The 13,046-nt window shown below is 34.8% G+C and overlaps 1 protein-coding gene across 1 annotated transcript; it reads right to left on the reverse strand.

The window, feature by feature from the left end:
* Nucleotides 1-3,385: 3,385 nt before the first annotated feature.
* LOC143545113 (SCY1-like protein 2 A) lies at nucleotides 3,386-8,911 on the reverse strand. Its single transcript, XM_077037053.1, has 14 exons — nucleotides 8,344-8,911; nucleotides 7,708-7,812; nucleotides 7,508-7,618; nucleotides 7,237-7,419; nucleotides 7,019-7,145; nucleotides 6,865-6,926; nucleotides 6,685-6,771; nucleotides 6,504-6,590; nucleotides 6,247-6,360; nucleotides 4,940-5,068; nucleotides 4,776-4,838; nucleotides 4,531-4,692; nucleotides 4,321-4,439; nucleotides 3,386-4,250 (listed from the first exon to the last, which is right to left on the reverse strand). Exons 1-14 carry the CDS (start codon nucleotides 8,827-8,829, stop codon nucleotides 3,449-3,451), a joined length of 2,637 nt encoding a protein of 878 aa, XP_076893168.1. The 5' UTR covers nucleotides 8,830-8,911; the 3' UTR covers nucleotides 3,386-3,448.
* Between the last annotated feature and the right edge of the window lie 4,135 nt (nucleotides 8,912-13,046).

Below are 13,046 nucleotides of genomic sequence, written 5' to 3' on the forward strand. Positions count from 1 at the left end.
TCATATTGGTTTTTATTAATCTAGCTATCATCTTTCGGTCGTTTTTGGTCTTAATTAATTTAATGAATTGGTTGATAAGGAACTCATTTTTTATCATATTTGTTTCCAACGGTCCGCGACTAACAGAATTTTAACACTGTTTGTTGCAAGTCGTCAGAAAAACGTTTTTCGCCGGAAACGCACATTTATTCCGGAAAACTCAACATTTCCGTCTCAAATAACATTTAGCAACTTTTTTTCTAGTAAAAGGCTCAATTATTGAGGTTGTCGGAACTTTAGAACCATCGTCGGAATTGATTGGTGTGCTTAGTGGTGGTGTTTGGTTGGTTGGTAGTGAGTCAGCTATTGGTGGTGGTGGTGGTGGTAGTGTTCAGGTTGAGTTTTCCGGGAAAAAATAGACTTTTCGGTCAAAAGCGTTTCTGGCAACCTACGAGTAATGACGTCAGGTGTCTGTTAGTCGTGGACCATTGGGAAGAAATACATTAAAAGATGGGACCGCCAGCACCCAACTCGTTAGTTGGGATCGACAGCGACCGAAAAATGATATTTGAGATTAATGAAAACTAATACACAAATTATATTTTATGGTTATAATGTTATTATATTGGTTGATAAAATGTGCATTCTTATTTGAAACTTTAGGTGGTTAGTTTCAAACTGGAATGACAAAAAAATAAAACTATTGACTGACAGTCGTAAAAAAAAGGATGAAGAGGGACTATAATTTTAAACAAACCATAAAAATAAAAAGATTAATTAGTATGGAGTCCCATTTGTTGATTAAGATATTATATTTTATAGTCATAATGTTATTATATGTGTGTTGTTAAAATGTCAATTCTCGCTAAAAACTTGCATGCAAAATGAAAGTGATATTTTCCATTTTACAACATATAATGTAGCGCTTAGTTTCAAATACTGAAATGACAAAGAAATGAATGCAGCTGAGAGTGGTAGCTGGTAAGAAAGAAAAGTGTAGACGAAATCGTAATTTTAAACCAATCGTGAACGATTATTATAATTTTCTGAAAATAATACATTAAGAAAAGATTGTTTTGGCTCCCTTTTATTTGTCGAAATCTTAGATTTAATATACTAAATTCTCTTTATTTTTTTTTTACCTATGACCTTCTATGGATCTCATTTAGTTTTAACATATTATTTATTTACTTAAATATTTTTTAAATTTTATTTACCTTTTGCATTAGGAGCTTATACCATACGGATTATAATTAATGCGTTTCTAAGGCAAAATAACCATTGATTGTCTAAATAATAACCAATATTTCTATGAAATTAACATATTATTGCATAAGTGAACATTCATGAATATTTGTATCATAGACTAACCAATAATCACTTTTATAAGGTGACATTTCACAAATGCTAAAAAGTTTGTTATATGAATGTAATGTATATGTCATGAGTGTGTTGAATTATTATTGAAAAAGTTAGATTTACGTGTTAGGTGGATCCATTTAAATAATAATTAGATTGCTTTGTATTTTTGCGAATAATGTATATTATTTAATTTGACTGTTTTAAATGATTCATAACAAACATTTAATTTTTAAATGAATCATATAAAATGAAAATATCCCATCACTAGCTTTTGAACCCGTGTATTACACGAATTTTGTCAAATGATAAAGATAAATAAGGTCTATTATTTAGTTATGGTTCTTAAAATACTTATGAATTACTTTAATGTAGACTTAATGGAAAAAACAAACAGGGTTAACGAAAAGTACTAAAATAACATGATTTTGGAAACACCAGGTGTTGATTTGCAAGAAATTTAAAAAAAATGTATTAAAGTTGTGTAGTTGGTCAAACCTTAAGTATGAAAATGACACTTGATTTAAAAATGAATATAATCCGTGTTATAACCCATTTGACAAAATGGTTTGACCCATGACCCATAAATAGCTAGAATGAATGAGATTAGAGATTAGGAAATAAGTGAAATATGGGTTAAACACCTAAGCTTTAACATTTTCTTTTATTAGTTTTGTAAGATAAGATAAGATAAGATTGGTCTAAACATATAAATTTTAAATTTAAGATCTGGTATTAGAAGGTCAAGAAGCCAATGGGAAACGAAGTTGATGATATTGGCAACGTACATTAGACAAATAAACAAACGATGGCCACACAACCACTTGATGTTTATGTTTATGGATTCAACTACCGGGAAAGTATAGAATGAAAACTCATTTTAGTTGTGAAAACCCGCGAAAACCCTATGTAACATCATTTTTTTTTTTGCACATGTAATATATGTTGTAACATTTAATACAAAACATCGAAACATAGAAAAAAATTGTTTTGCTATTTTTTAACATTTTTTTAATAATTTTTTTATATGTTTTCAGGAGAGAGAAAAAGTTATATTTATGTTTATATCTTTTATTAACTTTAATTGTGGACCACATAATTCAAACTTTAATTAAAAACATGTGATTAAGAATGAGTTTCTAAAGTTTTCATAACTCAAGTGTGTTTTTATTTTAACCTAACCCTTCAACTACCCATCTCTTCTAAATGGTTACCATTTGTATCCAACCAAATACATGATTTAATGGTTGGATGATGGTCCATAAGACCATTACCTCAGAAACCTTATAAATGTTGCAGCTCATCTCTTGATTGTAGGTTTCGCGTTGTTCAATTTGATATCTTAGACAACTTTTCCAGTCGTGTAATTATTTTCAGATTAAATATTTCGTTTAAGATAAGATAGAAAATTTCTATCAAAAAATGAGATGTTCTCCTTTGTCCAATTTGAAGTGTTGAAATTAGACGAGATTATTTCTTTATTCGATGTCGAATCGTTACAATGTCCATGCAAAACGCCGCTTTTTGTAAACAATTATGGCAGCTGGGATGTAACCACGATAGTTGCATTCCACTCGGTAGCAAATTTGTTGCTACTGAAGTTCTAAGATCCGGCTGCAGTTTAAGATGCTAGAACATCTTATTTGCTACTTAGCTCATTGGTTACTGATAGACAAAACTGATACCGCTTGAACTAAGTTGCTACCAAGCAGTAGCAACTTCCTAAGAAAGATTTAGTTTCATTCGTATAAATTTCAACAAACACGATGAGTGAGTTTTAGCTTCATTTGCATTAATCTCAATCTTATCAAGAAAACCATTCAAACTGGCATGTTCATTTTAAAACTTAAAACACTATTTTGATGCAAAATATACTTTTACATTATGAATAAAGAATCGTAGCCTTGAGCAACTAAACCAGTTGAATCAGAGTATATCACAAGTAATGTACTAATACAAACAACACAAATAAAATATAATGTGATACGATATGCTATTAATAACAGAAAGCAGACTACAAGTATATCAAACTATTAAAAGAAAACAAAACTTTAAAACGTGACAATATATGAACACGCATGCATATTCATGCCCGCGGTAAGGTTCAAACCTAGAGCAAATCCAATAACGGAGGCTGCTCAGATGCCGGTTTTGCATTGGTGGAACGAGATTGGCGATTTTGCCCCTGGCCTCTACCACCACCTCTCCCTCTACCAACAGCATTCTGAGGTGGTGGGGCCAGTCTCGGTGCTGCCTGCGAGCCCTTGGTTGATGCAAATATGGAACTAAGATCCGGTGTCTTAGCCCCAGTTGATGTACCATGGTCATTTCTCATGAACCCAATTGAGTTATGGCTAGAACTTCCACCGTTCAGACTACCAATACCAGGAAAGTCAAGGTTGTTGACCCAGTCAGTATTGGTATTACTGTTTGGTTGACTTTCTGCATGTGTGGCGGTTCGGTTGACAGACGGGTTTGGTTTTGATAAACCGTTTGAAGCTTGTGGTGCTGCCGGAGGCCAGTTTGCAAACGGGTCTAAATCATCAAAGCTTGCGTTTGAAGCGTTTGGAGACCCGCCTTTTATACTATCACCACCTTGATTGAAGGGTAACGGCGGGGGCCACTCAAAATCGGCTGCTGCACACGATGTTGGTGTTTGTTGCACGGATGTAGACATAGACATGATCGGGACATTTTGTGGTGTGTTTATTGATGATGATTTGGGTTGTGTGGAAGATGTTTTTGGTTGGGACCAATCTTCGTCCCATGTGGAGTTCGTTTTTATGGCGGGTGAAACAGTTGGAACGGTTTTAACAGAAGGCGGTTGTGAGAAACATGCATTTGGTAAAGGAAATGACTTTATTTCAACTGATGGATCGTTCATTGTTACACCCTTTTTCTCTTCAATTTTCCTGCAAATAAAACAAAAAATTGTGTAATTTATTCAAATAAATAATTGCATTTTGCTAAAAACGGGCATACCTTAGGACACCTTTAACAAACGACATGTATTTGGCGAACTGCTGAACGTTTAATTGTTGTGCAAGAAGAAGGGGGATAAGTAATGGAACAACATGTTCAACGGCAAAGTCAACTCCATGCTACATAACAGAATAACAGAAAAAAGAGAAATGTCAGTTGTCTATAACAGAATATATAAATAAAAAGAGAAAAAGAAATTAAATGTGAGACCTTTTTCAAAATGGAATTTGCAACACCGAGGGTGCACATAAGAGTAGGGGCAGAACGGTCAACAGCAGTGCAACGTTGAATTGTTTGTAGGATTTCCAAAATAGCTGGCTTATCGAGTACATTAACCATATCACCTAAACATAACAAGGCATTCACTCTCACCTGCCAGATCGGTATATCAGATAGGGATTTTAAATTTAAGCTTATTGCATCTTAAAATATTCATATTAAGAAAGATTACATACCGCAGCAACTGTTGTCTTAAGGGCCAAGCCATGAACACGAGGCAAAATTGATTGTTTTACTAGCTGGATTTTAGTCAAAACACCTGATGTCAGCATAATCTTAAACTAGCAATCTAACATTTTCCTTTATAAACAATTAATCAATTAACATAAAACAAACTTACATGAGGATCAAGTTTTGTAGCGAGAGTTACAGTTTTTTTCAGCACTTCTTCTTGCATGCGAGCATCAGTGTCATCATAGGCTCGCACAAGCATCGGTAAAACATGAGAAATCAAGTGCTCTTGACTAGCCTGCCATTATAAACATCACTAGATGCAGTTACAGAAATAATTTATCAAAACATTAATTCTAATATTTAACTTTTCATATATTATAAGGTCCACATATTTCCCGACTATTATAATTATTTGGTTGTGCTACATTTGTTCCATAATCCATATTTTATTCACAAGAAGGGTAAATTCCGTACTTTTCTTAGGCTTATAAACAAACTAAACCAAAACGAACAGGGCATGTTCATGTCCGCTTGTTAAACTTAAACAGAACAAACAATCAAACACTCTAATAAAAAGCCCGGATTTTCTTGTCCAAGTTCGTTCATTAACAGCATAAATGAACGGTTCACAAACGCAAACGAACAAAACTGAACATGGATGAACAGGCATAACTTAGCGAACACCAGTTAAAGGTAAACATGAACATCAATCGGTTAGGCTAGAATATTAATAATACTAGACTAAATTGTAATGAGTGATATATGTTATTTGTCCGGGCCCATACAGAAAGAACCTGACAAAGATCCCAAGCCCATAAAACATGAGCCCATGCACGCAGAGGAGTAGGCTGTATGTTTATCATTCATTTGTTTATTTTTCTAATCATCAGTAGGTTAGGGTTTGTGTTAAATAAAGAGAAACAGGTTCCCATGTTTCAGCTTTTTAGGCTAATAGTGTGTTCCGTGTGCTCGTGGTTCTTGTATCTCTTTAAAAAGGGAAAACCATTGTTGAGAAGGATAATGAATGAAAATTGATAAAATTAGTCTATGTTCTCTCTATTCCTCTAATCTGGAATCTCTCTATTTTCTTTTGGCCAACGATTAAATGTTGGAACCACATCAATATATTGCATAAAACTAGACTAAATTGTAATGGACCTAAAAGTATTAAATAAATATACAAACTTAAACAAGCGTAAACTAACAAACATAAATAAATGTAAATGAACAAACATAAATGAATGAACAAGACATGTGTTCATGTTTGATCGTTTTAACTAAATGAACAAACAATATCCAGATTGACAATTAACACAAAGGTAAGGTGACCCTACTACTTGTTTAATGAACCTTTTATAATGGCAAATTACTAATTTGTCCATATAAAAAGAAAAATGCCAGTTTCAACTTTCACCAATAGAACATACAAAACACGCATCATAAAAAAGAAGGGTAATAATGTCAATTTCTTACCTTATTGACAATTAACTCTGCATGCTTCACAAGCAGCAGTAGGGTCTCACCTGCAGCAGTGGTTAAGACAGGAACAAGAGCAGGTAGTGTTGAAGTCTCAAAATCAACTTTATCCTGCATTACATCAACACAAATTAGTGTTTTTTTAAAAGAAATAAAAACATAATGCAACTGATTAAACGCATTTCATATACAAACAAATTTGCCAACCACCCATTATTTAGATATTTTTTTGCATTAACTTTAAAACAAGATACCTGAGAGTCGGCTATCTTTAAAACCATGGGCAGAATCATTGGTTGCATAACCATATTCCTAAGCTCTGCACATAGAGGCGGAAGAACCTACACAAACAGAAACAAAGTTAAACTTGTGAAATTAAACAAACTGTGTTATGAATATTATTTGATAGCCCACAATTTTAAACAAAACAATAACCTTGTAACGTAATATGCGAGCATCAAAATCTTTCCACATGTCCAACAGTGCTTTTAAAAACTCAGACTTCTGCATGTTATCCCTTTCCTAAAGCAAATAAAAATGAACATAAAGGCATCTTATAACACATCATACTAATTCAGAATATTATTATAAATAACTTAAATCCCACGCACGTACAAGCATGTGGTCCAGGAAGCGAAGCGCTCGCAACCTAGTGTCATCGCGAAAAAAGGGAGAACCTGAGAAGTAAGAAAATCATAAGTAACTATAAAATACAAAGTGAAAGATCAAAACCGCCCTTTACTCTCAACACAGGCAAGTCGCACTTTACCTGTAAAATCTAAAGCTGATGGTCTTAAAGCCTCGTTTGGTGAAAGCATTTGCTTCAAATCAGAAACTAGTTCAGGGGGGATAGATGAAAACGCCTCGCTGGATAAATATGTCAACTTATTCATGTACTGCATCAAAGTACACAAAGTTACCAATAAACAAAATGGAAAACTTGTGTTACGGCTTATATAAAGACATTTATCCTTTTAAATCTAATACCATTTTCACATTGTTGCGACAGTCAAACAAAGGCTTTTTAGCAATTAAGTGATATGCGAGACACGCAAAGCTAAAAATATCAGATGAGCATCCAAACGAAGGAGCCTTGGCCCTGACCAGCTCTGGTGCAGTGTAGTTCAGTGATGGCTGAAGTGGCAACAGTGAATCTTCAACATCATATTCCTAATATAGCATAATCATGTGAAACATAAGTCTAGAGAATGAATATTTACATTATTGTTTTATAATTTCCACAAATGTTACCACTCACAGAATAATGAAAGGGCGGAACAGTAGATGGATCTGCAGACGATTGGTCTGCAGATATTGCAAAACCGAATCCACCAAGCTTCCAAGCTCCACTCGAGTTAATTAGCACAGCCTCAAATAACCAACGAAGAAAATGATCAAATGAAATGCTAACATTGACTATAACGATCAATAAGTAAGATCAAATAACCTTGTGTATACCTCGGGTGATAGACCGCGATGAACGAGGTGAGCATTATTATGTAGAAAGTCCAAAGATTCTGCTACCTGAAGCAAACCATGTTTTACCTCCAACAGTCCCATTTCCTACAAAAGGAGTGTACATTTTAGGGGATATGAAACAGAGTTATCATTCATAGTCTAGGGATGAGCAATAACTGAACCATTAACCGATGAAACCGAACTGAAACTAACCGAAAATCAGTTATTGGTTTTTTCATGTACCCTCAATTAACTGAACCAAACCATTCATATTTCATATATTTCTAGCTTTCATACCTCCATTTCATGTTTTATGCCTCCATTTCATGTACTTTTAAGCAAAACAATTCTAACCTAAGTTTAGTTTTGCTTATTAACCGATACAAACTGACAAACCAACCGAATTAACCAAACCGATTTAGGTTATCAGTTTTGGTGGATGATTTTCCAAAAACCAAATTTCGGTTTTCCGTTTCGGTGTAGCGGAATAACTAAACCGAACCGATATATACTAAGCCCTAAGCCCCTAATTCACACTCTATGGGCTCTTAGCAATCAATAATTAACATCAAGGTTACCAATACATACACATTATCATAACCTCAAATTCCACAAATAACAAAACAAACAACCTACCATTCCTTGCAGCCCGCGCGGCACTTTGGCAATATTATCCAACATCCCAACGGCATTGGCCACGGACGCAAACAACGGCTCAGTGACCATGGCCATGGCATTCTTATTCTCATCCAACGCCTGAACCACATGCACCACTCCGGGATGCCTCAACCTCACCAACCTCGTGGCATCCGCCCTAACAATCTCAAAAAACGAGTCCTCCGCCGCCTTAGACAGGCCGGCGCGTGCCCTAGCCTCCGACAACGCGCGCTTATCAAGCACCCAAACGCAAACCGTAGGGTACTGCTGCGAGATAACGGTGGAACCGCCACGTGGCTTGGCGGAGTAGAGCTTCCAGACGAGGCCGGGACCGGCGGAGCCGATCTGATCGAGAAGCTCGTAGTCCTGAAGAGGCTTGGGGCCGGTGACGTCTTGTACGGTCTTTTCGATTACGGCAGCGGTTTTTGCGAAGGCCTGGGTTAGGGTTTTCATGTTCAGAGACATAATTGATTGAGGATTTGGTTGTTCCGATCGGATCTGTGGTTGTGAAGCGGTTAGGTTATCGGATTTTGGTGCTCCGATCGGATCTCCGGCCAAAGTGAGTCGATGACCAATGAAGATGACACCTAATTATTTTTTTCTTTCTTTCACCTCTTTATTTTGTTTTTATTAAAATTTTATATAATATTATAATTAAAAAAAATGTGACTTAAAAGAGAATAATATTAATAAGAAAATTTATTTCAATAGTTTAATAAAAACAAAGGATCATGCTAATAATTGGTTAATAGTTTAGTAACAAAGGATTCGCTCTGGTAGCATCAAGTGATGATAGGAGACTAGACTACTAGGCGACGATCGCTAGGTCGGTCATTGAGCTGAACGGGTTTTAACTCACCGCACTGTCGTGCGTTGGGGCGAGTGTTCACGGGCGTTGGCCCTAGGTTTGGGTTTTTATCGGTTCGGAGGTGAGTGGATATATCCTGGTGTGGTGAATTCGACGGTAGCTCGTTTAAAAGATTTATTGGCGGTTAAAAAAATTGGTTAATTAACAAAGGATTGGTTGCTCTCATGACTTTTTCTTACAAAATATTATATGGTAATAACATGTCACTTTGAAATTTCATTTCAAATACGAAAAAAAAAGTATTAAGGTTGAAATGGGGTCAAAACAACAAATAATTTAATAGAGTGGAATTGAGGGGCAAATAGATTGATTAACAAATTCAAACTTTTTTTTATCAAATAAGCATTGAAACCGTTGCTTAATTGTGAAACGAATTGCAACTAACTCCCTCTGGATCAATGTAGTCGATACTTGATAATACAATGAACAATAGTCACAAACTTCAATCTATTATGTAGAACAAAACAATCTGTTCTTTTGTCGCATATATAATTATCCCATGATGATATCATCTAACAACATTTTTTTGCGTCCTTACACTTTCTCTTGCATATATCTGGGTAGCCACTGCATGGTCTACCGCCACAACAACAAAATCCATCAAATTCTTCAGATTGTGACAAACAGGCTTAGTACAAGGTGATGTTCGTAAAATTCCAGTTGTTTCAATGTTATTGGTTTCGTTTGTGTTGTTGCCTATATATACCCAAAGATGTCAAATATTTTATTCAAAATCCACAACTTGAAAGATAAATAGACGGATTGAATGGAACTTACATTGATGACAAACAAGAAATATGAGAACACTTATGAGGAAGATCATATGTGATTCAAGAAGCTTGTCTCTAAAAAAAAGTTTAGTTGCATTTAAGACGTAAAAATCCATCTAACTCTAGTTTTATTTGTTTTTCATTTGTATTGTAATTTATTTGCAAATGAATGAACAATATCCCACACAATAAACATGTTGGAATCTTTCAAATGAGAGTTTCTTGAAGAAGTCTTGAACATGTCAAAGTGACTAACAACACTATTTTCATGATTTCGAAGTGACATTCACAACGAATGGAGTTCGTGGTCACGGGAATTTGATGCATAAAAACATAACATAATGAGTTTTAACACAACGTTCAATGTTATTTAAATTTCAGTTTTACGGTAAACATTTCTCTAGTAAACAATATATCGCGCTCTTTGTAAACAATATATCCACTTAGTTATGACGAAAGTCTCAAATCATTTTGGATATGTTGTACATGTATGCATGAATGTCGAATATTTTCAAAATGATAAAAATAAATGTATAGTTTTTTTCGACGAGTCTTAGACTAAGAAGAGGAACATAGAATTGGGTCCTGACCATTGGATTGGTTTGAAGACATGACAGTTTTGTTTCATCAAAGGGCTGCAATATGTTGATCTATAACAAAAGGTTTTCATTATACAGACGGTTCCGAAATTATTTCCGGTTTATATTTTGATATAACAAATGCAAACAAAACAAATAAATTTCAGAACGATCATTAAAAACTTTGAACGTATCAAAGCAAACTTGTTACGAGAAAAAGATGTTAATAGAAAACGTTTAAAACCAACCAACTGAATCAAAATAATTGGGTTTTGTTACATGATATTAGGATTTAAGATTTACAATAATCTTCTCAAAATCTAATACATAATTTTGTACAACAAATGATATTTCCCAATAATTCTTTGAAGACTTTATCAACAATTTCAATTAAAATTTAGCTTAAAGATTGAAAACCGAAAGGCTTTCAATCTAGCTTCAATAAATTTGTTTCAAGACTATAGAGAAACTAGATCTAATTTTTCTCTATGGCAAACAATATTGAATATACAATATCGTTTACAAAGCACGTTAAAATAAGTACGAAATACATATACAATGCACAAAATTTTAACCAGTATCTCCAACAGTATCTTTAGCTGCAAAAATCGAAGAACCAAGAAGCATTGAAGAGTTCGACAAGGCATTGCATTTTACACACGCTCAGGAAACAAGGTACAATAACCACAACTATTGACATAATATAGATGGACTAACATGCATGGGGCACGTTGGGTTCTTCTTTATTCGACTATTTTGAAGAGTAGGGATAAAGTAGAAGTTCAGTAACGAACGAGACTACACTCTCTTGATTTCGCGAAAACGAAGTGCTCCTCTCGTATTTCGTGAAAACGAAATGCTCCTTCTCAAAGAAACCATACATGAGACTCTTGCGTCAAACAGCTTTGTCCCGAATCAGGACCCCCTTTCCTTTTACCATTGGATCCTCAAACCAGCATGTCCTTCATATTTCTTGGTTCCGTACCACCAAAAGGTCGTTCCCAGGCGGATCCCGCTCTTAACACTAAATTCTAGACTACTTTGAGCAGATTTTTTTTAAATAGTGTATATTTAAGATTTCTACTCACTTGGGGGCTGGCTTTGTTTTTTAATCACAAATGGGGTATTGGTTTTTAATAGTGACGAATAAGGTTTTGGGTATAGGTGTGTAAGAGAATGCAGAAGGATTGTCAGATGAGAGAATTTTATTTGAATCTGATAGTGGCAAATAAGATTAACTGCGTTTGATAGTGGCAAATAAGGTTAATTGCGTTTGACGGCGAGTAAGGTTCATTGCGTTTGATAGTGGCGAGTAAGAATGAGGTCACGTGACCAGCTACTACTAGCACTTAGTAATGGCAAATAACATTAATTTCACTTGATATTGGTGATTAAGGGCCTATGATCTGCTACGAATAAACCTATATTGTCTTCACATGCTAAAATTATGAAAATAAATTAAAACATAAAAAAAGATACAACTTTACCGAGAATCTCTTGAAAATGAAAGAAAATGGTGATGGACAACACAACTCTTGCCTGATCATAGGCCCTTAATCGCCAATATCAAGTGAAATTAACGTTATTCGTCATTACTAATTGCTAGTAGTAGCTGGTCACGTGACCTCACTCTTACTCGTCACTATCAAACGCAATTAACCTTATTCGTCACTATCAGATGCAAATAAGATTCTCTCACCTGAAAACCCTCTTACATTCTCTTATACACCTATACCCAAAACCTTATTCTCCATTATTAAAAACCAATACCCCATTTGTGATTAAAAACAAAGTTAGCCGCCCAAATTATTAGAAATCATATAGACTAGTTTTTTAAAAAAAAAAATCCTTTGAACATTAACATTCAATCAACTTAGCGCTCTTAACACTAAATTCTAGACTACTTTGAGCATTAACATTCAATCAGCATAGCCTCATTTTAAACAGTTTAAGCTTTGTTGCAAAACTCTCAACTAGGAGAACACAAAAGCGTAAACTTTTAAGTACGTTGTATTTTGAGAAGTGATTCGAGACGAACCCAAAGCATGCAGTTGAGTTCAAATATTTAAAAGCAATAAGTTGGAGTTTCGGTTAGGGGTGTGCAAATATCGGTTCAACCCGAAAAATACCCGATACCCGACCTGATTTATGACCTAACCGAACCGAAAGTGCATAGTTCGGGTTGTACTTGGTTGCTATTTCATTCTATATTCGGGTTCGGTCTCGGTCTCAGTTTTGGACCGAAAGATCAGAACAATGACCGACCCGACCCGAAAAGCAAGTACCATTGCTCGTTGTTTGCATCTTCCGCCGATGATGGGAGTCGGAGAAACCACTTAGTGTTCTTATGAGACCGAGAAAGAAGATGAAACAGAGTGTTGTTTGTATCTTAAATACATGCAAAAGCCTTTTTTATTTTTAATTTTTGGAAGAGATAACGGAAAAGATAAATAGAAATAAAGCTGT

Source organism: Bidens hawaiensis, unplaced genomic scaffold (genome assembly GCF_021521415.1).
Source record: "Bidens hawaiensis isolate Kalapana, Puna unplaced genomic scaffold, B.hawaiensis_p1.1 tig00013821_1, whole genome shotgun sequence".
Classification (NCBI taxonomy): Eukaryota; Viridiplantae; Streptophyta; class Magnoliopsida; order Asterales; family Asteraceae; genus Bidens; species Bidens hawaiensis.

Coding starts and splice junctions, on each gene's coding strand:
- LOC143545113 (XM_077037053.1), bottom strand. CDS start 8,829: ATGTCTCTGAACATGAAAACCCTAACCCAGGCCTTCGCAAAAACCGCT. Junction 4,839..4,939: donor CTACAAAACTTGATCCTCAT/GTAAGTTTGTTT, acceptor ACTAAAATCCAG/CTAGTAAAACAATCAATTTT. Junction 4,693..4,775: donor TTAAGACAACAGTTGCTGCG/GTATGTAATCTT, acceptor CCGATCTGGCAG/GTGAGAGTGAATGCCTTGTT.